This window comes from Helobdella robusta (assembly GCF_000326865.2).
Source record: "Helobdella robusta unplaced genomic scaffold HELROscaffold_40, whole genome shotgun sequence".
Classification (NCBI taxonomy): domain Eukaryota; kingdom Metazoa; phylum Annelida; class Clitellata; order Rhynchobdellida; family Glossiphoniidae; genus Helobdella; species Helobdella robusta.
In genome coordinates, this window is record NW_008704903.1 from 610,212 (window position 1) to 634,896 (window position 24,685).

At 34.3% G+C, this 24,685-nt stretch overlaps 3 protein-coding genes across 3 annotated transcripts in view; 1 reads left to right on the forward strand and 2 right to left on the reverse strand.

Annotated features, from left to right (window-relative positions):
• Window positions 1-7,414, reverse strand: part of HELRODRAFT_84500 (hypothetical protein) — a gene marked incomplete at both ends in the record, with an annotated part of 17,873 nt that extends 10,459 nt beyond the window's left edge. The window contains 4 exons of the mRNA XM_009025078.1: window positions 2,598-2,707; window positions 5,504-5,548; window positions 7,091-7,163; window positions 7,323-7,414. Of these exons, the coding sequence (XP_009023326.1) occupies window positions 2,598-2,707; window positions 5,504-5,548; window positions 7,091-7,163; window positions 7,323-7,414 (320 nt within the window). The remainder of the gene's footprint in view (window positions 1-2,597; window positions 2,708-5,503; window positions 5,549-7,090; window positions 7,164-7,322) is intronic.
• A 2,413-nt stretch (window positions 7,415-9,827) lies between these two features.
• HELRODRAFT_176919 (hypothetical protein) lies at window positions 9,828-10,822 on the reverse strand (the record flags this gene model as incomplete). The annotated part of the gene is made up of 3 exons (XM_009025154.1): window positions 9,828-10,060; window positions 10,202-10,456; window positions 10,597-10,822. 3 exons carry the CDS (start codon window positions 10,820-10,822, stop codon window positions 9,828-9,830), a joined length of 714 nt encoding a protein of 237 aa, XP_009023402.1.
• Window positions 10,823-14,188: 3,366 nt separating this feature from the next.
• HELRODRAFT_101626 (hypothetical protein) lies at window positions 14,189-24,493 on the forward strand. The gene is made up of 20 exons (XM_009025155.1): window positions 14,189-14,363; window positions 16,630-16,771; window positions 16,856-16,964; window positions 17,397-17,529; window positions 17,887-17,949; window positions 18,303-18,508; window positions 18,956-19,126; window positions 19,460-19,601; window positions 19,803-19,979; window positions 20,252-20,391; window positions 20,618-20,763; window positions 20,940-21,186; window positions 21,370-21,443; window positions 21,848-22,010; window positions 22,202-22,841; window positions 23,056-23,357; window positions 23,441-23,536; window positions 23,736-24,011; window positions 24,119-24,256; window positions 24,281-24,493. The coding sequence occupies exons 2-19, from the start codon at window positions 16,716-16,718 to the stop codon at window positions 24,239-24,241; spliced, it is 3,264 nt and encodes a 1,087-aa protein (XP_009023403.1). The 5' UTR covers window positions 14,189-14,363; window positions 16,630-16,715; the 3' UTR covers window positions 24,242-24,256; window positions 24,281-24,493.
• The last annotated feature ends 192 nt before the right edge of the window (window positions 24,494-24,685 follow it).

Below are 24,685 nucleotides of genomic sequence, written 5' to 3' on the forward strand. Positions count from 1 at the left end.
CTACTATTCTGTCCGTCTGTCATAACTTCACTATATTTCATTTTGGATGAGCGAGTATTTTTAGTAATAAAGTATAAAGTTTGTGAGTGTGTGTGTGTGTGTGAGTGTGTGCGTGAGTGTGTGTGTTTGTGTGTGTGTGTGAGTGTGTGTGTGAGTGTGTGTGTTTGTGGGTGTGTGTGAGTGTGTGTGTTTGTGTGTGTGTTTGTGGGTGTTTGTGTGTGTGTGTTTGTGGGTGTTTGTGCTGTGTGAGTGTGTGTATGTGTTTGTGGGTGTTTGTGTGTGTGTGAGTGTGTGTGTTTGTGTGTGTGTTTGTGGGTGTTTGTGTGTGTGTGAGAGTGTGTGTGACTGTGCGTGTATGTGCGCATGTATAAAACTAGTCACGTTTGAAGATAGAATGAAAGAAAAAAATTATTGAAAAATGAATGATGGAGAGAAAGATACTTTTATTTATCGGCAGCTAACAAAAGCAAAACATAGAAACATTTTTTTTTTGAAAAAAAACGCCCGGATGACAATAGAAAAACATATCAGAAAATTAAAGACAAAATTATGGGATCGTTAAATCTTCAAAGAAACAAAACAAACGGACGAAAAAGTAACAAAAACAATTAAAAAAAATAAAAAACAAACAAGAAAAACAAACAAAAAACAAAGAGCAAAACGTGAAAAACCAACAAAACAAGATAAAAAATATCTCAAAAAATTGTTTATCCTACATCAAATGTGTGAAGAAATAACAAAAACTCAGTACCCAGCACCCCATAAAACACATTAAGAGAAAATTTTATTTTATTAGCATTAGTGTGGCCGCGCTTAGCATTCAACGACATCGTGAAGCTGCATAAGAATTTTCTGGTGGTTGCGGTGGCCGTGAGTTATGGTAATGATGACGCGGAGATGAGGATAAAGATGATAATAATGGCTATGTAGATGATGATGAGGATGGGGAAGATGATGAAGTTGGTGATCATTTAGATGATGATGATGAAGATGATGATGATTTAGACAATGATGAAGATGACGATGATGAGGATGTTGTCGATGAAGATGATGATGATGAAGATGATGATGATTTAGACAATGATGAAGATGACGATGATGAGGATGTTGTCGATGAAGATGATAATGATGTTGATGGTGATGATGAAGATGAGGATGATGAAGAAGAAGATGCTCGTAAACTTCAATTCACATCAAACCAAGAGGCTTCGTTTCCAATATCTTATACCAAGTTACTCATTGCTTATTATTATTATTATTTATTATTATTACTGTTGTTGTTGTTATTATTATTATTATTATTAATTTTGTTATTCTTGTTGTTGTTAACATTGAAAAACTCTGAAAAAAATTCCAACTTATAACATTTGTTCGTCTGGCCTTTCATACTTTCAACCTCTCCAACACTAGCCAAACAACCATCCACTCGCTGTAATGTAATGATTTTCATGGTAATGTAATGATTTTGTAATGTAATGTAATCAAGTTGTAATGTAATGTAATCAGTTAGTATTTTTATTGAAATCAATTGGTATTTGTAATGGAATTAGTTTGTATTGTAATGAAATCAGTTGGTATTTGTAATGTAAGGATTTTTTATTTTGATATAATGTCTCTTACGTAACGAAACAACATTAAAAACACGCGAACAAACGAACCAACAACAACGTGAACAAACTTAAAAACAAACAGCCAAACCAGCAAACAAATAAACTTAGTGTGGAGAAAGGAATTAACGGATGGATGCGTGAGTGAGAGAGAAAAAGACAAAAAAAAAGAGTAGGAGTGTGTGTGTGTGTGTGTGTGTATATGTGTGTGTCATTGTGTGTGTCTGTCATTGTGTGTGTGTGTGTGTGTAAGTGTGTGCGTGAACGAGTTGAAAACATTTTTACCGCTAAAGAAACACTTCAACAAATAAAAGTTTGACTAAATGATAAAAACAAATAAATGTATTTACAGTAGCCTACAATAAAAAAAAAGAAAAAGCAGTGAACAAACGAACGAACAAACGAACGAGTGAACCAATGAAGGAACGAACGAACGAACGAATGAATGTTGAATACTCCACGTAGAAAGGAGACCGAGATAAATAAGCAAACAAAACAACCTCATTGATCGTCACAGACAAATTTATCAAAAAGTAATTGAAAAACAAATTGTAAGAAAATGATTGAACGAACGAACGAATGAATGAGTGAATGAATGAATGAGTAAATGAATGAACGAAAGAACGAGCAAACAAATGAATGAATGCAAACGATTGTTGTTTATATTGATTGCCCAAGTTTCAAATGTCGCGCCACCGTGTTCAGCGAGCGTGCATGTGTGAAAATTGAATTTGTGTGGTGAGGTGTGGCGAGGTGTGGTGCTGCATGGTGTGGCGAGGAGGTGACCAAATAGGTTAGGTTAGAGGTGAGTTGCGCTCCTGATGATGATGGTGATGACGATGATGATAAAGATGATTGTAAAGGCGATTGAGTAGAAATTTAACCGAAAAAAGCGCACGCACACACACACAAACACACATACACACACGCGTACACACACGTACACACACATACACACACGTACACACACATACACACACATCTATTTACTTGTTATAAAGTACAATGTCGGGAATCCAGAGGTCTTGCGGAGGAACGTGTAACTTGTTCAGGCCGCTGTAATCTGCCGGGTCCCATTTCAAATTGGAATTCATCCATTCCTGATTGGTTGATTGGTTGGTTGGTTGGTCGGTTGATTGGTCGGTTGATTGGTTGGTCGGTCGGTTGGTTGGTCGATTGGTTGGTTGGATAGTTGGTTAGCTAGCTGGTTGGCTGGTTGGTTGGTCGATTGATTAGTTGATTGGCTGGTTGGTTGGTTAGTTGATTGGTTGGTTGATTAGATGGTTGGATGAATGAATGAGTGATTGATTGAATGAATGAATGAATGGATGAGTGAGTGAATGAATGAATACTTGTCCTTAATTAATTTGAAGAAGCATGCACCGATTGATGATGATGTGATGAATTTGAATGGAAGATGTAATCAATAAATAGGAACAAATTGGATTAGAAGGTTGAGACATGATGAAGAGATAAAGAATGAGTGAATGAATTAATGAATGAACGAACGAACGAACGAACGAATGGATGAACAAACAATCTAGAAAATGAACAAATGAAGAAACAAATTGACAAATGAATGAATGAATAAGTAAATGAATGACCAACCAACCGAACGAACGAACGAACGAATAAACGAAATGAATGAATGAAAACGAAAGCTTTGTCAAAAAAGCAAAGAATGATGATAAATGAAATAGCAGAAACCAAACAATCTAGCATTGCCCGTCCCCAGAGAACTTTTATGCATGTGGAGTATGTGTCTATATGTATCTATATCTCATAGGATACTTAAACGGTTACATGCTTAATGTGGATGCAACATTTTATCTTCATGTTAAAACGTTTATCTAAGCTACAATTATTAACACGTTGTTAAGCGAACACTTAAAAATGGAGATGAATGAATACATTGCGTGTCTGAGGGGAGCAACTTGTTAAACTTTGTATGGTAGAGAAGTATAATTATTGTATGTTTTTGTATGTTGTAGGTATGTTGTGGTATGTTGTATGTTTTTGTATGTTGTAGGTTTTTGTATGTTTTATGTTGTAGTATGTTTTATGTTGTAGTTTGTTGTGGTATGTTGTATGTTTTTGTATGTTGTAGGTTTTTGTATGTTTTATGTTGTAGTATGTTTTATGTTATAGGTTGTGGTATGTTGTGATATGTTGTAGGTTTTTGTATGTTGTGGTATCTTGTAGGTCTTTGTATGTTGTGGTATTTTGTAGGTCTTTGTATGTTTTATGTTGTAGTTTGTTGTATGTTGTTGTATTTTGTAGTTGTAGTAGGCTGTAGTTTGTTGTATATTGTAGTATGCTGTATGTTTTTGTATGTTGTATGTTTTTGCATGTTGCAGTATGTTGTTGCATGTTGTAAGTACATAACCAGAGAGAGAAGCAGCAGAAAAAAAGTACTATTGATATATACGTGTTCGCCACAATGAATAATGTTTTATACGAATACAAGAGTCACTCTTTTTTTCTTGCTTTCTCAAAAATTCTCTCTCTCTCTCTTTCTTTCTCTCTCTCTTTCTTGCATTTCTTTTTTTTCTACATGAATGAATAAACTTCGATAAACTATAAAAATATATGGCCACTCAGACATACATTTTGTACATGGACAATTATTGTTGTACATTACGAACGAGCGAACGTGCATCTGTTGGTTGAAGAACACACACACTCACACATAAACACACACACACGCACATACACATACACACACACACATACACATACATATAAACGCACACTCCATCGTTCGTTTCATTTTATCCAGTGCATCTTGGTTTGTTTGTCTGTGTTTGTTCGTTCTTACAATAGGAACGAAGGTATGAACGAGCGTTCTTTAGCTTAGAACGTTGTGAGAGTGTTCACAGTGAGTCACATACAAACACTGACACACACACACACACACACACACACACACACACACACACACACACGCAAATAGACACACACACACTTTTCTCTCTTTCTCTCTTTTTTACATATTCTCTCTTCCTCCTAGCTTTTTTCATTTGCATACGTACATAGAAAAACACACATATGTATATACATGTGTGTGTTTGTGTGTTTGCGTGTGTGTGTTTGCGTGTGTGCGTGTGTGCGTGTGCTTGCTGATAAATAAACATTGCAATCGTGCGGGCAGTGTACTGGCTTGTTTGGTTTAAAGAAAAATAAGAGTAATTTTTCAGATTTTTTTGCATTTTTCTTGCGACAGAATTCAAAAAAAATTATGAACAATCTATTTTAACTCGCTTGTTCCACTAAGCATTTTACTAGTTTAAAAATTTTTAATAATAATAATTAAATAGTCTATAATAAATATTGTAGAAAATTTCTCAAATCTTCTTTTTTTGTAGTTTTTATTTTAGTAAGAGAGAGAAAGAGAGAGAGAGAGAGAGAGAGAGGGAGAGAGAGAGAGGGAAATATTATTTATTTATAGAGAGAGAAGCATGTAATGAGAAGGAGCTGCAAGAAACTCATAAACAATGAAAGTAAGATGTATTTAGAGGACTGGATAACTCCATTTCATTCCATTTCTTTATTCTCTGAATCATCAATAAATTTATGAGAATCTCGCCTCTCTCTTTTTCTCCTTCTCTCCCTCTCTTTCTTTTTTTCTCTCTTTCTTTCTCTCTCTCTCTCTCTCTCTCGACGCTTTCTTATCTTTCGATAAAATAATCCACATCAATCTTTTGTGAGAGGCGGTTTAAATTTTTTTGGCCATAAAATTTTTTCCTTCGTAAAAACGAAAGCGAAACCAAAAAAAAATTTCACTTCACTTTTAAATGGCAGACTGGAATAATTCAGAATGTCTAAAAATAGATTCACCAATTTAAATAATAATTATGATAATAATAATAATTATAATTATAATATTAAAGGCTGACCTGTATGAGCCAGACATTGGTGGTGATTATCTGATTCTTTTCATCCTGTCCATTTTGAAAATTTTGTCATCATCATCATCCTCATTATCGTCATCGTCACCATCATCATCGTCGTCGTCGTCATCATCATCATCATCATCATTATTATTTTTATTATCATCATCATCATCATTGTTATAGTCGTTATCATCATCTTGATGTTTGTTTCGATTACTATCTCCGAAGCAATTATCACCCATAACGTAAGCACCGTATCGCACCATTGAAAACCAAGACATTAATGTGGTTGAGGACGATTACATTAGCACTAACACAAAACTTCAACTCGTTACATTAATATTAATGTAATAATGATGTTATAGTTATAACAATGTAATAGTGTAATATTACATGCGTAACATCAACTGGCTACATTACAGCCAAATAACGCTATCTTATCTCGCATAGAATCAATGAAACGACTCATCATGGCATCAACACAGCATTGCAGCACACAGGCGAACAACTTTATCCAAAAAAGGAATCTGGGGTGAAATTTATCTATCACCATATCAGCAAAATAGCCAGTAAACAACAAGACATTATTACATTGTCACGTAAACAACCCATTATTACATCACTTCTTTACAATATTACATCACTTCTTTACAATATTACATCGCTTCTTTACAATATTACATCGTTACATCAACAGAATTGCATTTAATCAAGACATCATCACAAACACAAGTCATTACAACAACATATCGCAACAATAGATAAAGTTACCATCACAACAACCCCCACTACAACCATTTATTGTCGCATTATCCCATCAATTCGTAATTGAAGCTTTGATTCGTCCCCAAAATCACTCATATTGCATCAATACATCAACACCATCATCATCACCAGACAACCACCCAAAAGTCACACGACATAAAATCACATTAACACATCCATTCACCATAACATTAACATAAACACATCACTCACATCGCCAAATGATATCAAAATAGTGCATCAAAAATATATAATCGTGTATCGAGATCTCCATAGTAATTAAAGGCAAACAATCGCAATCATAACAAGTCAACACAATTATCAGACCCAGTAACACACAAATACACTCACACACACATACACACACACACATACTTAAATACACACGTACACACACACGCACGCATCATAACATAATCACATCAACACACTAGCAGATCACATCAACAAAAAACGAGGATAAACGATAGAATTTTAAATTCGTCATCATCTTCATCATCTTCCTAACCTTATCACACCGTTACATTAATAACAATAATAACAATAGCACCAACCATCACTACACCATCATAACATCAACATTTCTAAACCAGGGGTGGGCAAACTTTTTGCTGTGAGGGCCGCATTGAGAACTATTTTACCTTTGAAGGGCCGCATATGTACTTAAATGGCAAATTATTTCGACCCGGGGGAGAATTTTTAAGATTTGTGGCTCCTTTTTTTAGTCAAAATGCCTGGCTGACAACTTTTTTTGGCAAACAAGGTCTCGGGGATGGGTCCCACTCCTGGTCTAAACTACCAAACAGCATAATAAGAATAACTTACGACATCCACCAACTGAGACAATCTCAATCCCAACTTAACAGTCAAAGGCGTGCTCCCATTAGCGACGACATTTCTGCCATTGATGTTATTGTAGTAGATGTAATCAATACAACTATTGTCATTACAGTTGCTGTTGTAGTTGCAGTTGCTGCTGTCGGTGACGTTACAGTTGTTGTTGTCGTCGTTGTTGTTGTTGTTGATATCAATTTCTGGATAGGAGCTTGGTCTTAACATTATGTACTCGTTTCGCTTTATGATGCTCTCATACAATCGCTTAGCATCTTCGTTTGCTTTGATGCCTGTGACAGAATTATTTATTTTCATGCCATGTCGTTTTTTGAAAATAATTTACTAAAAAAAAATCCCAATGAATTTTTGCTTATAAATGTTTGCAAAAGATTTCAATGGCAAATGACAAAAAATTATATGAATTACAATATAAAAAGACATGGATGCATGCACCAGCCACATGTGTGTTTCGATATGTTGCTTGAAGCGAGGTTTTTAGATGATAGTATTGAAGAATAATTTCAAAAATTATAAATTCCTTAATGCCGTAAAAGTCTGAAAAGTGTTTAGGTAAAAAGTACCAATAGCAGTACCATTACTCAACAGGCAGTGCAAATCAATGACATTTGACATTTGCAAACATTAAGTAGCGAAAGCCAAAGTCATTTTAGTAGCAAATAGATATCTATCAATATATTGATACTATCTAAGTAGATATATACATTAACACCATTCTTATTCCATACTTATAAAGTGGAATAATACACGCACACATACACGCACACGTGTATGTGTGCGTGTATGTGTTTGCGTTTTGGCACGTAAGTGTGTGTTTGTTTTGGTGTATATGTGTTTTTGTGGATGTGTGTGCTTGTGTGCGTGTGGTGTGCGTGTGTGTGCGTGTGGTGTGTGTGTGTGCGTGTGGTGTGTGTGTGTGTGTGTGTGTGTGTGTGTGTGTGTGTGTGTACATACAAACATGTACTAGGAAGTTGAATGGACTGCAACGGAACATGGATTCTTAGCGGAACACACGCAGGCACGCTAATTTTCGAATCGCACTGAAACACGCGAGTATATAGAACATTTTTTAAAACGAATAATTTCATAATAATAAGTAATTGTTGTTATTATTATTAGATAATAACAATTAAACGTTTAATTATTATTATAATTAGATATAATAAAAATAATTATTATTAATATTAATATTAATTATTAGCAATATTAATCAAACGTAATATTAATAGAATAATATGATACTACAGAAATCTAATTTTGATATAACGGATAAGAGGATATTTATGAATATGTTTAAAAATATGATTATTATAGATTTGATTAAAAAACATTTAAATACATATTTTAAATATTTTCGGATAAATATAAAACAATTTAGATCAACTAACTCTGGTCCCCTACGATGAAGAGCAAAAATAAAGATGATAGAATCATATTTTTTAAAATATCGGGTCTAATTTGAATGGTAATTTTAATTATATATACACATTTTCTTGTTTGTTTTGTTTAACAATTAAACTAACCGTTGAATTAATTAATTAATTTTTCTTCATTAATTGATTTATTTAATTAGTTATTTAATTATTTGTTTGTTTATTTATTTACTGATATATTAACATCAATTATACAATAATTTATTAACGGCTGAAATAAAAACTAAAACCACGAAGTATTTTTTCAGAAACAAACTCATCTTGCTTTATCGTTTAGAACCACTGAAATGTAATGATGCAATTTATACATACATACATATATATATATATATATATATATATATATATATATATATATATATATATATATATATAGATGTGTGTGTGTGTTTTTTTGTGTGTGTCTGTGTGTGTGTTTGCGTGTGTGCTATTGCTATCAAATAATCAACTGACTTCTGACTAATTGTATTTTACATATATTTTGAGATATATCCTAATTTGTATATAAATTTCTATAATTATTTATATGTGTACAAAGATATTTTATAATTTTTTGAAGTATTCTAACATCTCAAATTTCTAGCACTTTGTATGATCGAGGACAATCGTTATTTTTACTTTTAATTAAAATTATCTATTTTTTAAAATATTGTTCCGTCTTTGTGTCTTTGTTTTCACAGCGACTTTGATGTTGATAATTATTTTTTAAATATATAAATGTTGATAATAATTAAAAATTATTTTTTTACGAGGGAAGGTTTTGTTGTAGAACTCAAAGCAACAAAGCTAGGCTGGTTTCATCCTGATAGAAAAACGTAAAAAATATTTGTATTTCAGTCAACAGATGCCGTGTTTTATAACACTTCTAGATATACAACTATACACATGATAAATTTTTTGAATAAATTTAAGTATTTTAGAATGAAACTGCCAAAGTTTTACTCCAATAATACGTATTTTCATTCCAACAATACATATTATCACTCCAACAATACATATTTTCACTCCAACAATACATCTTTTTACTCCAACAATACATATTTTCACTCCAACAATACATATTTTCACTTCAACAATACATACTTTCACTCCAACAATACAAATTTTCACAAAACAATGGCGTTAAAATCATTGGCACGCAATATAAGTTATCGTTTCGTATGGACAAGTTTATAATTTGAGCAACTTTAAAAATATAATTTTAAACCGTTTTCGTGTGACGAATGAAAACTCCCATCGTCACGGACATGTCATCTGGTCATTTTTTTTCTCACTACTCAAACATACTGAACTTCTAAAAAGGACCAGTCTGGGCTGACATTCAAACTTGTTTGATCGTACCCCTTCAGATGGCTGTTCAACTCGCAGAGCGATCCATCTGGTTTGAAGTTTACAGAATCGCAGAGGCCTGGCGCGCAGTTGAAGAAACATTCTGCCACGTGGCTGGCGTGTGTCACGAGAAATGTGTAGCCGGCCAGACGGAGGTTCGCGTAACGTCTCCAGATTTTAACTGAAAACATTTTTCATACAGTTTTCATATTTATCGTTAGTGATAAAATGCACTAGTTAGAAATATAACTTTGAAAATTATCCTATTTAGTTTTAATATTGTTAGTTAAAATGTACAGATGAAGTTTTAAAAAATAATTACAGTTAAAGTTTATAGCGGGGTAAACTTCCAATTCACAGATGGTCAGAGATCCGGGCCCTGAGGTTGGTTGTTGGGCGATGACGTAGCGATAGGGTGATAGGAGGTTGGCATTGCATTTCAGGGTCAGTTTGGCGTTGACGGCCCCCTTGTACTTGTACTGACCACACAGAGGGTAGTCACCTCTGATGACGTTTGATCCAGGGCCGAAATAATTTACCGAAGTTAACCCAATTATAAAATAATCCAACCGCTCCGCTGAATAACGGATTAGAATTTATAAAGCCGCTGTAAAGCATAGTAAAACCATCTAGTATGACATTTTTTTAATGTAAGTATAAACAAATTTTAAGCATGTACATAAGGCATTAACCAATATTCATAAAAATTGAACTTACGACAACACTCTCTTGAATACAGATCGACATAATCCACAAAGTAGACATCAGTCAGATCGACCACAGCCCAGTTGGGCCCCCCAGAATCATCGTACCCATGGAAACAATGGCCCGCAAAAAAATTTGGGTTCACATCCCCGTCGACCATCCGGTTCGGCCCGCTGCCGTAGTAAATTGAACTGCACGTGGTGGGCTTGTTGACGGCCACATTTTTTGAGAGGCTCATTATGGTGGAAGGAAACAAAACGATCATTAAAATGTTGAAATTGAATGTAGTTGTAGACATTGGTAAATACGCCGGTGCAATCTTCATAAAGTTAAAACCGATGTTAAATAATAAAAGCAATGTTAAACCTTCAATTTTTTTACTTTAAGCAACATTCTACACTGATCAATGCCAGTTCTTTGGAAAGACGTGATAAATATTATTTGCTATAAGTCACACGCACACAAACACACACACAAACACACACAAGCGCATATTATTGATCATCAATTGTCTGCAATTTTCTACATGGATACAAGGTATTGAAAAGAAGTTCATTTCACCATTCAAATGGTAATGAAACCTTGGTTCCTCCTAACAAAATTCCCCCATACATACGCAATTTGCATATACGCCATTCATTACGGTTGTGCACTTACATTGTGCCTTTATTTTTTAAAAATGTTTTGTTAACAATATAGGATCTAAATGTCTCTTAAATGAACGAATGAACAAACGAACGAATGAACAAACGAACGAATGAACAAACGAACGAAGGAACAAACGAACAAGTAAATGAATGATTGAATTAATCAATTATATTTGCTATTTCTATTGTAGAAGACCAAATTTATATAAAATACAATCATAACTGTTTTAGGATGAGCACACGGTAAAAAACAAACATGCATCAAACATTTGGTTGATATTGACATTCGATCTTTCGTTTTGTTCATTCATTCTTTCCTTCATTCATTCTTTCCTTTCTTTATTCATTCATTCATTCATTCATTCATTCATTCATTCATTCATTCATTCATTCATTCATTCACTCATTTGTTCATTAAAATAGGACCCCTCACAAATAGGTATTTAGTTACTCACAAACTTTTTGTAATATAAAAACGCAACAACGAACTAATAAATGGATGCATTCCAGAAATATGTATCCGAAGTATTTTTTTTTAAGTTTTTCAAACTTTTGAAAAATCTAATCAATCCAAAACTAGCAATTATTTCTACAATTATTATTATTATTTATTTATTTATTCTAAAAATTGATCATCGGGCGGGCAGATGATTTGAAACAACAGAACAGAAACGTGCCGTCTATGGGAAAAACTCTATTTTGAAAATTTTTCAAGATGATGGTGAAGATGACGATGAAGATGTACACAATGGTGGCTACAAATACGCAGACATACATGTAGACATACATGTAGACAGACGTGTAGACAGACAAATTTCGTGCAGATGTACTTCTGCAAACATACGTATTAATTAACTATGTTTCGTCCGATCAATAATCATGATGCGAAAATAATTTCAAAAAATCTAACTTTGTCGAAACGTTCATTAATACTGTGTGTGTGCGTGTGTGTGCGCGCGTGTATGTGTGTGTGTGTGCGTGTGTGTGTGCGTGTGTGTGCGTGTGTGCGTGCGTGTGGTGCTTGGGATAATATATATATATATATATATATATATATATATATATATATATATATATATATATATATATATATAGAGAGAGAGAGAGAGAGAGAGAGAGAGAGAAGGAGCGGTTACGAAATAGTTAATCTTTGTTGTTAACGAGTTTGAAAATACTGTCTTTTAAAGAAAGTAAAGAGAGAAAGAAGAGTCAGAATGAATTTTTTTATCGTGCTTTCTTTGGCAGTTTTCATGGCTGTGCATGTCTGTTAGTAGAAATTTGATCATTTTTTTTTACTAAATTCATTTATTCATTCCAACTCTTGCGAAATTGATTTGAGTATCAAATAATTTGAGTTGCAAATGAAATGTTGCGATTATGCAATTTTCAAAATGTTAATCAAGTCTTGGTTGGAGAGATATAGCTCAGACGGCAAGAATGCTGTGTCAGGAAACATAGTTATTGTCCTAGCTTGAGTACCTAGTTCAACTGAACTCTCTCTTCAAAGATAAAAGTATATCATATGACAAACAATTTATGCCCATGATGATGTTGCATTGCAGAGATGTTTAAAAAAAATAATTTGTGATTTTTTGCAAGATGGCGTTTGTCAGATATAAATAAAACGAATAAAACTTAAATTTATCAAAAATTTAATTTATCATAAATAAAAAAAAAATTTTCAGCGGAGGCAGCAAACGTCCCCATCAAGTTCCCAATCGTAGAGTGCCCAAACTTTCAATGCCGGATCTTCTGCCCGAACGGTTTTAAGAAAGAGAATGGCTGCAATGTTTGCAAGTGCGAAGATGTGAAAGTAGATGATGCCCTATGCCCGGTGAAACAGTGCAAAATGTACTGCCCCAATGGCTTCAAAGTGGAGAATGGTTGCCAGACTTGTGAGTGCCTTTGAATGTGACACAGCTCGAGGCGGTGACGAAGGAGAGGAAGGGATTCTGATATAGACAAAATGTAAAGAAAGAAATGATTAAATTGAAATATTATAGGTTAAAACGTTGAGATTTAAGTGTTCCGTCTAATTTACTTTGAATAAAATTTACTTTGAAAAAATTTACTTTGAATAAAATTTACTTTAAATAAAATTAAAATCTAGAAAAATTGTTCCTTCTTTAAAAACCTCGCACTAAAAACACGAAATTGATAAAAAATTGTAATATAAATTAAATTACATGAAAACTAAAAAAAAAGTATATTAATTTAAATAAATTTAAAAAAATCTCTACCAACCGTTGATTGGTTAATCGCTTGATGACGTCATTTATTGACATTTAGTAATAATTTTATTAAAAAAAACATAAATAACGCTCGTTAAGAAAACGAAACGTTTTTAATGAAAAAGAGACAAACTTTTATTGATCCGAACGAAACTGGACTGAATTTGTCTGACATGGGGACCAAAAACCTGGTGTACACACACACACACACACACACGCACACACACACACACACACACACACACACATGTATATATGAACATGTGTGTGTTTTCTTTAAAAAAACATAAACTCAATGCGAAGTAACGCTTGAAATTATATAGGACAATACGACAAAAAAACAGGCCTTGAAAAAATCAACTATTCATTCGAATCTAAACGTTTTACCATATTTCAAGTTTTTTACTATACAAATTTGTTTTTTTTGGGCGTTGAGATCAGGAAAGCCAAAAAAAACTAGAAATGGAAGAGAGAGTTGAGGATCTGTCTTAAAATGTGTGTTTCTGATTGCATGCGTTTGTATGTCTGTGTATGTGTGTATCTTTTAGCGTGAATGTATGTGTGTGTGTGCGTGTATGTGTGTGTATGTAGTGTGTGTGTGTGTGTGTGTGTGTGTGCGTTTGTGTGTGTGTGGTATGTTTGCACATGCACAAGTATGTATCTTTACATGTAAACATTATTACGATACTCCTTAGTTCTTATTGCAACGACAAGTGCATACATTCAAACTGAAAGAAATAAAAGCTTACTTATTTGCAATTTAAACTGTATTTGTATTTTGAATTTAACCTATTTGATGGTTTTAATTTGTATCTTTCAAAAAGTTTTTGGAAGTGTTTTTAGACCAATTTTTTTAACTTTTTAAAAATATGATTCGCAGCTTAGACTGAAACATTCTTGGGTTGGAAACTTGAGTACATTTTCTGTCAAAATTTGTCGACACAATTTAATTATTTAATGAATAAATTAATTAATAATATCGATATTAATTTCCGTGATATTTTAAATATTTTTTTGTCTATTGGAGGAAATATACTCGTATCTAGAAATTTAAACTACCAAGCCTGAACTAACCGAATAGATTACTGTCACTAAAGTTGCTGGTTATAAATATTTAAAAGTTGAAAATTATTGAAAATATTTTATTTAAAGTAGACTCAAGTTTACGGAGTATTTATTTTGTTTAACATGCGAGGAGTAGTTTCGTTGAATGAACAAAACGTAGAATGCGACTTGCATATGGTATGATTTTTTTTAAATCTTCCTATTAATCGTTATATATCCTAAATTTTAAACGCCATCTTGAATTACAATAAAATGGAAAATTGTAATTATATTTTGACAAGTGTTTGACTTTTTTAAAACGACAGTCGGTTGAAGAGATAGGAACAGAGGAAACGCTTCTGAGGCTGAAAGACAAAAGTTATGAGCATTTGGGGAATGTTAATCTGGCTAATTTCTACTCCGCAACCTCTGACCCTACGACGAATATTGAAAACTGCAAAAGTTTCAATCCCAACCCTCACCTTATCAATATCGGTCCAGTTTTTAGAACAGAAAGTAAAGGCTGTCAATCGATAGTGAAATTTAAACCTGAGACTAAAAAATTTAACGTTCCGATTGCCGAAGTTTTGCCCATGAGACAAAATCATCCAGCAGACACCAGGGGTGCAACATTTGATGATAAAATAACAAATTGCTTTCTGAAAAAATCAACAACTCCGTTGGATGATGTTATTTACGGAAACTTTCAGAAAAATAATTTCTCTACTGATTACAAACATTTGACTGATCGCATGAGTCTCTCGTCATGTGCCTCATACTTTCCAACACATCAAGTTTTGTCAGATCAAAGTGCTGGTTTTGATGACTTTTTTGTCAGTAAATTTGTCCTCGGATCAAATTTAACAATGGAGAAACATGCCGTGCTGCATCTCTTTCCACGAAATGATTTTTCTAATTTTCAATTCAAATTAGTTGACTGGTTGAATCAACCTCCTCCGGCGGCAGACTCGCGGACAAATCAGACAGCAAATAATTGTAGAAATGTTTTCGGTAACACTGTTGAACATTTCGCAGAGCGAATCACTCCAAAAAACGACCCAGACCAATGTATCAGTCAGGATAGTTTTTCAAATCATTCGACAAATAATTTCGTCTCACTGAATCAGCCTACAGAAATCCCGGATAAACGGACCACAGACTCGCAAACCAGCCATATCCAAATCGGACACAGAAACCCACGAAAGAAGATTAAACTATCAATCGAAAATAACAAAACGCTGGATAACAACAATGAGAAAAACAAAGCATCGAAAGAAAATAGAAAAAGACCTCCAAACTCCTTCCTTCTGTACCTAAAAGATAACAGAAGTGCCTTCGGTCAAGGCCAAACGAATATGAAAGACGTCCACAAGTTACTGGGTCAGAGGTGGAAAAATGAACCACAAACAGTAAAAGATTTTTACTCTAGGCTGGCTGAGATGGTGAAGGAGCAACACAAAAAGGACAACCCGGACTACAAGTACAGACCAAATCGTAAAAGAAAATTAAATTCCCCATGAGGTGTCAATAAACTCCTTGCCCCGTCCCTATGCAACACCTAACGTTTTATCATCTGTTACTAATTTATTTGTGATTTTTTTTGTGATTTATTTGTGTTAATTATTTGTATTTTAACGATATTTTATCTGCATTGTAAATTTAAATTGACCGACCGAAAATTACGAAATTTTATTATAAAACATGTCCCTATTGACTAGGTATATATATTTTATTAAAATCATAACTTAAAACATGTAGCAAAGATATCATTTAAAATGTTACATGCATACTTACCAAGATTTAGTTAGTTTTTACGCAATTTAGTTTTAAAATATTTTTAATTTGATGTGTATAGTAAATTTTGGCATATTTAGAGAATGTATGTGTGATTTTTTTCTACTATAGATAAGAACTCTTTCAAATGCTTCCCAATCGGTCGAATTTTAGACAGATTTTTTATGTTTTTTTGTGTAGATTTTTTTAATGATGTGTTTTTATTTAAAAATTTATTTTTCAACTGTGTGTGCGTGTTGGTATGTGTGTGTGTCGAGTATGTGTGTCGTGTGTGTGTGTGTTTGTTTGTGTGTGTGTGTGTGTGAGTTTTGCTTGTTAACATTCGGCAGATGACGCATCTAAAACAGCCAAAAATAGCACATTGGTCATTCCTTATTAAGTGTTTTTGATTCCTCGTCGCCATTGTTTAAAAAAAATGGATCCTAATGCATGGAATTACGGTTACTACGGCGGTACATTGGATCATTACAAGTAATTAATTTCTTTTTATATTTAATGTTTTAATTTATTTTAAAAATAGGATTTGATTTTATGTGCTTTTCAATATTTTTCAAGCATTTACCCGACCCAGTATCCACCCCAAGCTCTCTATCCGGCGAATTATCAGCAGATCCCGGTGGCGGCACCCACCCCAAACTACGGTCCCTATGGAACGTTGATCGCTGTATGTATGTCTGTGAAGTTTTGGGGCAAATGATGGTTTTTTTTAATTTTAATGATTTTAAATTTAATTAACATTTTTTTCTAGTTGGAAACCATTCGGTCAAATTCCTGAACGAACTTTAATTTGACAGTTTAAAAAACTAAACCACAAATAAATAAATAAATCATACAAATGATAATTAAATTCTCTTTACTCACACTGATTGATAGTCTTGATCATGACTAAATAAATAAATAAATTGTAAAAGCCATTGAGAACGCTTATTGATGTTCTGTTATATTACAAGACCACTATATTTTGTTTTTATATAAAATAAATGACTTCATATTGATGTAAATATGAAGTCATTTATCCACTAATTTGTGACAATTTTTAGTTTTTTTTTTGTTGTAAAAATTCAAACAAAATATAGTTGGTAATTATATATAACAGAGTCCTGTCTCGCAAAACGTATCGGCAAAAGGGCATATGCCTACGTACAGCACTGATACTGCTCACTTGATGAAGCAGCAGCCACTTTTTAAACAAGATGGCTCCCAGAAGACTGTCAATCATTTAAAAATTGGTTAGTCGATGGAGGATAATTATGATAACAATTTATCATAAATGTCAATTGGGGAAATTCATTTATTGGCATTAGTACATTTTTCGATTTAAATTTTTGTTCAACGTTTACAAATTTACAGGAGTTTGACAAAATGTAACTAATTATTAAATTTTAAATTGAATTTAATTTTATCATGAAATTAATTATTTATTGCCATCTCAGTTATTTTCATTACTTATCAGATACAACAGTGTAGCAGATAAATTTTCACAATTCATTCATTCACATTCATTCTTCTGCTCATTCACTCTTACATTCATTCATTCTTTCATTTGATCATCATCATCATAACTTCTATGGTCTTGCCTACCCCAGAGACAGCAGTTGGTCCAAAGGAAGCAACTACATCTACTACTACAACAGGTTTTACTTACAAAGGTACCATAAAATAATTTCTTTTCATGAATATTAATCATTTACTATGAGTATTAATCATTAATTATTTTTCATAAATGTTAATTGATTAATTAATTGAGTGGGTTGATGATGATGCCGATGTGCTAGGCAAATCAGTGAAATAATTTGTAACTTTAAAAACAAGTTATGATTTCACACGACGTGCAACACATACACACAACATTCAACACATACACACAACGTTCAACATACGCACAAAATACAACATACATACAACACAACATTTAACATATTAACATACACACAACATACAACCCATCCTTTCAACAACAACAGCAGCAGGCAACACACACACAACATACAACACTTAACAGGTTTGGATGATGCTGTGTACAAGGCTGCAAAGAGCTATCTGGCAGAGAAACAACACGTAGGGTCAAAGGCATCTGGGGGTGGAGGAGGAGGTGTTGGAGGCGGAAACTGGAGTAAGGAAAGATTTAGAAGTGGGAGGGGTCCAGTCATCGATCCCAATCAGTGGAAGTACTGCGAACTGTGCAAGTGCACATGCGCTGGAGAACTGGTTAGTTGATGAATGAATGCAGTGAATGATTTGGATTGTAGTGAATTGGGTGATATTGGAGAATTGGTTAGCTGATGATTTGGATTATGGTGAATTAGTTATTTAGATTTTTTGACCTTTGGTGGTGAATTGGGCAACAATGATTACAAGAGTGTGACAATTATTCATTTTCTTTTGATAATAAAATTTTCTCATGTTTGACTTTTACATACATCATTATCAATGGCAAAAAAATTTATCATCCAAGCATCATTAACTGCCCAATGGTATTTGTTAATTTAAAATTCTCTGTTTTTTGTGCATGTAGTAATTATATTTTGTGACAAACTGTATTATTTCTAATTACTCTGTATATAATTATAGTTATTATTGCTATATTTTATTTATAGCAAATTAAGGATGATGATACAATTAGTTAATTAAATAATTTGTGGTAAACTCTCAAAGGCTTACAAGGCACACATACAAGGAAAGGCGCACAAAAAGAAGGAGAGTCAGGGTAACCATGCACTGATCCTGTCAGGGTCAAAAGGTCACATGTACTGTCAGCTCTGTGATGTTAGTTGTTCGTCGTCTGATGCGTATGCATCACATATCAGGGGGGCTAAGCATCAGAAGGTTTGTTTGTGTGATTTGTTTCAATGTTGTTTTGTGTGTGATTAGTTTCAATGTTTTCTTTCTTTTGTTCATGGTTGTTGTTTAGTGTGTTTTTTTTGGTGTGTTGTTTTTTAAGAATGGATTTTGAAATCTAAGGTTTCTACATTCAAATCCAGATCGTGTTTGATTTGTATGGAATATGATTGATTGTGCGGTGGTTACAAATTTAATTATGTTGTTGCTAGCTTAAACTACATCCCATTTACATTAACCCACTCAGTGTTATTAAATAATGCTAGAAAGATTGCAGACAACGTTTTTTGATCGAAATTGATGGATTTTTATATTTTCCAGATTCTACGAGTTCAGACAAAAATGGGCAAGAACATTCCAGATGAGGGCACTGGCACTACTGCAGGCAGCAGTAGTGCCAGTGCTGCTAGTTCTGCATCTCCCGCCAAGAAAGTCATTGTCTGTCCCCGCATCAATTTTGTTGGTCGGTTTCAAGTTTGTTTTTTTTTATAATTTGCTGTTGTTGTTTATGGGCTTAATGTCATCAGTGGTTTGCTGTTGTTGAATTAATGTGTTTCTACTGTAAGCATTCTTCTCATGACTCAACCAGGATAAAAAAAAGTAAACGATAAATTAACCATTGTTTATAGTTAATAATTAACTCTCCAACACATAACCAACCCAGGTGGTCAAACCCTCAATTCGACGATGTCATCTAAGTCTGTGACTGGGGCACCATCTACGACGACGACATCAGCAGACCCCATAGGGCCCACTGCACCGCCGACCTACGCATCAGCTGCTGCAGGCTTCAAGAGGCAGGGCAGTCCAGCTGATGAGGATTCCAATGAAACTCCTGTTGGTTAGTTACACTGCTTGTTAGGAGTTATTTTTATCAGCATTTGAGGAATTTATAAAGTTAATGGAGGGAGTGTTTCTATACATTTTTTGTTCGATTTTGTGCTTCTGTGAGTTTTATTAACTACTATTTAATACAATAGCAATGCCATGTAGGCATCATAAAGACAACAGAATTTACATAACAAAAGTGATAGCGCTGTAGCCTAATGTTGTATTATAACATCAGCACTATAACATCAATCACATGGGTACATCTCATTACAATAACAATAGGCCTGGAGTATGTACTGGAGTCAATGAATGAGACAAACACTGCCATCCAGTTCTACTGCAAGTTGTGCGAGTGCTCCTTCTCCGATCCACACGCTAAGTATGTCCATTCAAAAGGACGTAGGCACCGTCTCCAATACAAGGTTGGCCTGAGTGTTAAAAATTTTTGTCCATACGTCTGTCTCCTCCATTTGTATGTATGTGCCTGTATGTCTGTGTTTGTGTGTCTGTATTTAATATTTATGGGATTTTTTTCAAATTTATCTAATCCTTTGACACTGTATTTACACTTGCTTTTGATTACTTTGATGTGATCTTTCAAGTTTTGTTAAATTTTAATTTTATAAATTTTTGTAAATTTACAAAAAGAAAAAAGTTGACCCCACCTTGAAAGTTGACAGCGTCCCGAGTTACCTGGATAGACTGAAAGGGCAGTGGAAGAATAAAAGGAAGGGAGGAGGTGGAGGAATGACCACGGGGGGCAGAGGAATGATAGGGCGTAGTGATATGTACAGGTAAGTCACTGGATTGGTTGGTCCTAGTAAAATTTGGGACGAGATTTTTATGTGAGAGATTGGATTTGGTAATTGTAATGTAGATAGAGTTACTTAAAATTATACAATTTCTTCACTAAATAACGATGGGAATGTTTTTGTAGCCAGTCAGTCAGTCAGTTGCACATTTTTTGTAGGCAGCAAGCAGAAACCTTGAAATACGAGAAGGAGCTACTGCAGTGGCAGTTGATGAAAACAGCTACCAACAGTGGTGGTGGCATGGACGCTATTGGAGGAAGTGACAGCGTGTCAGGCGCCGGTCGCTTATTCCCCTCAACTTATCAGCAGCATTTGGCGACAGATGTCGACAGTTGCTTCAATCTGGCGTTCGATAATCAGCACATGGTCTTTAAACATAACTCTATATATCCAACTGAACATGAGGTTGTTGTTCATGCCGTCTTGATGTATTTTTTATTGATTTTTATTGACTTGTTGCTGTGTTTTTTTTTGAGTGGTTCTATTTTTTGTGCTCTTATGGAAGTGTTGTTGATGTTTTTCATTAATTTCTTGTCGTTACTACGGTTAAATTTCTGTATTACTTACGTACAAAATCATCGTAAATAGCTGTCAGCAGTCCAAGAATTTGTATCCACGTGTGAGAGGTCCTTGAAGCTGGTGTCAGATGAACTCAATAAACTGTTTGTTTTGTTTGTTCGTTCGTTCGTTTTCATTTGTTCGTTTATTCGTATGATGCTTATTCATATTCCTATTAATTTATTCATGCCATATATATAACAACAGTTACGTTGATACGAAATTCTCACAACTCTGTCATTTTCACCTATCTTAAAGATTATTTTTGTTCCAATAATAATTCATGAATTCTTGCAATAGCCATGTATGATAATTTGCTGGCTGTTATAAATATTCTATCAGGTAGGAATCTATAATCTGAGTGTATTTTAAAATTAAATAAAATTGCAATATATTAATATAATAATAATTATTATTACTATACTAATTATGGTTTTGTGATATTTTGCAATTATTATCGTTATAATTATATTTTTTTTTTTTTTGTCATTACAATTAATTACTACAGGGACAATAGAAGGATATTAAAGGGGGTAATGAGGGTAGGGCTGCTTGCCAAGGGACTTTTGATCAGAGACGCCCTTCAACTGGAGCTAGTCATCTTGACCTCTGAGAAGCCTACCAAAAAGTTGCTTCTCTTCATAGCCGAGAACATGCCAAAGCTGATAGCCGTTAGCTAGCTATTTGGGTTTTTCTTCTTTCGTTTAAAAATTTATAATTTTTACATCTAAATATTATATAAATTGTTAAATTTATTGATTTTTTAATTATTGTTATAATTTATGATATAGTAATTGATATTATTATGTTATCAATCAAACAACTTCATCAACAACAACGTCATCTTTGACGACGACAACAGACATTCTCTACAGAGAAGTACGCTGTTGAAATCTCGCCTGACGTCACCCACCTCAAGATTTACGTACCGACTGTCGAGGAGGACACCGAACAAGAACAGGAACCCACCGCGACGACAACAACAACAAATAATAATAACAACAACATCGATAATAATGATAATAATAATAATGACAATAGTAATGACAATAATAATAATGATAATAATAATAATAATAATGTTGGAGCTGAGAGTAATGCTGATTCTCAGGGTAGGGATGATACCAATCTAAAGAGAAACGACGATGCCACTGATAATAATAATGATGATGATGATAACAACAACGATAAAGATGGCGAGAATTACATCGATGAAAATGGCGAAGAGATGCAGGTCATAGATACGGCCAGTGGCGATGACGATGGCGCGGATGCTAACCTCGAAGCCGACTACGCCACTGAAGATGCTGACGAAAATTACTACAACGACGATGGCGAACAGGAGGAGTATGATGATGATGGTGGTGGCTGTGATGGTGGTGATTATGATCAGATGGAGGGGGAGGAGGAGTTAGCTGATGAGGGGAGTGAGGAGATGAAGGAAGAGGTTAAAAAGGCACTTAGGACCATTGTCTGTTACATCTTCGTTGCTCCGAACATCAGTTCGTTTGTTTTTAGTACTTTGTCTCTTCTCTCATTTTACTGATCTTTTTTCTGTTTAGTAGTTTTGTTTTGCTCGTGTGATTGGTGTCCTTTATGAGTCTGTCTGTTCAAGTTTTTATAATCGGAATTTAGTTTTTTAATCACGCATTTTTGATTGATGAATGCTCAATAAAGTTTTACATATTTTATTTAACTTGTTAATTTTATGCCCAGGCGACAACTACAAGCCAGCTAAAACAGAAAAAGAATCAACAACTGACACAAAAGCAACAACAACCTCTGCAACAACTGCGTCTACTGCAACTACAACAACAGCGGCCTCAGTCACAACTCTAACAACAACAGCAGGTACATCTTTTTTGCCAGGATTGTCAACAGATGTGGCTGTGGCCAGTGACCAGACTGTTGATTCGACGTCCAGTAGTTCAGCTGGAATCAATGATGGCAATGATTATATCGACGAGCCTGTTTGTGCCTGGGCTCTCACCGAACTCAAAAGGACTAAATGGTTCCATGTTGGTACCTTTCTTGTCATTATTCTGCTAAAGGATGTTCTCACTGTATGTACTAATGTTAGTTAATGTCGCAACAACAACAGAATACAATGATAATGAACGAAGCGTGTACAGTTCTCATTCGAGTTTTGATCGATTTTTGCAAGAGGATTCCTACCTGGACTCCCATGGGACAATGGGTGTGTGGTTTTGTGACTCTGAATTTTGTTTATGTCGGTTTATGTGTTTTTATGGGTGCATGTTTGTCTGTCTGTCTGTGTTTGTTTTGTGTTCAAGTGGTTCTATGTGAATTGGGCGTAGCTCATTAATTTAGTATTTGCCTTTTTATTCGTTGCTTTTGTTGGGATAAATAATATTGAACTGCCGTTAAACATCCAGACGCTAGAGTTGCTGGTTGAGAGGTGCATGTCGCTGGATCACAATGTCTCGCCTGCAGTTGGACTGAGGAGGGTGTTTGAAATCGTGTCATCGGGCATCTTCCTACGGGATGGGTGGGGATTGCTTGACCCACTTAATCGACCGACCAATCGTGCTGAGGGGTCAAAAGACGATCTCTCCAATCGTGTTGACGCGTCTGATCACATGTGCACACAGGAGAAGGAGGATGTCACCAACAGTGCCCAGCATGCTCTCAGGCTCATTGCTCATGGACAGGTTGGTTCTCGTGCTTTTTGTTTGTAGATACTGCTAATTTTATTAACAATTTGAGAAATAGTTTCACCATTTTGTATTGGAATTAAAACTCGAGATGAAATTTTTAGATTTACAAAGTTCTGGGCATTAGCAAACTTCCACCTCCTGCCCCGAGACCTTTGCCATCATTCCATCATCAACAAGATGCCAATCGCATACCACCACTGATGAAGAGGATGAGATACATGTGATGTCATGTCATGTCATGCGATGAGATTGGACTAAAAGACTCCACCATCCATTACGAAACTGTTGTTGCCACTCTGTCGTCGTCATTTGAGAATGTTTTGAATAATTTTCATACACTGTTCGTGTTTTCGTCGAAAAGATGAGACTTTTTTTATTTTTTTCATTATTTTGGTTTCGTTTCAGAAATCCGTTGTACATTTGAACGTTTGCTATTAATTTTTTTTTTTTTTTTGAATAAAATATTTCAAGCGTTTTTTTTATCATGTTTTGTTTCCTGGTGACGTCTTCGGACTCAGTTACTTTACTCAGTACTTTAGTTAGTTTACTCAGTTTTTTTGAATCATAGGTTGTTGTTCTAAAGAAATATTTTGACGATTCTACCATAAATATGAGTTTGGTTAAGTATTTTGTTGGTAAATTTGAATTGTCTTCACTTCTTAGGGCGA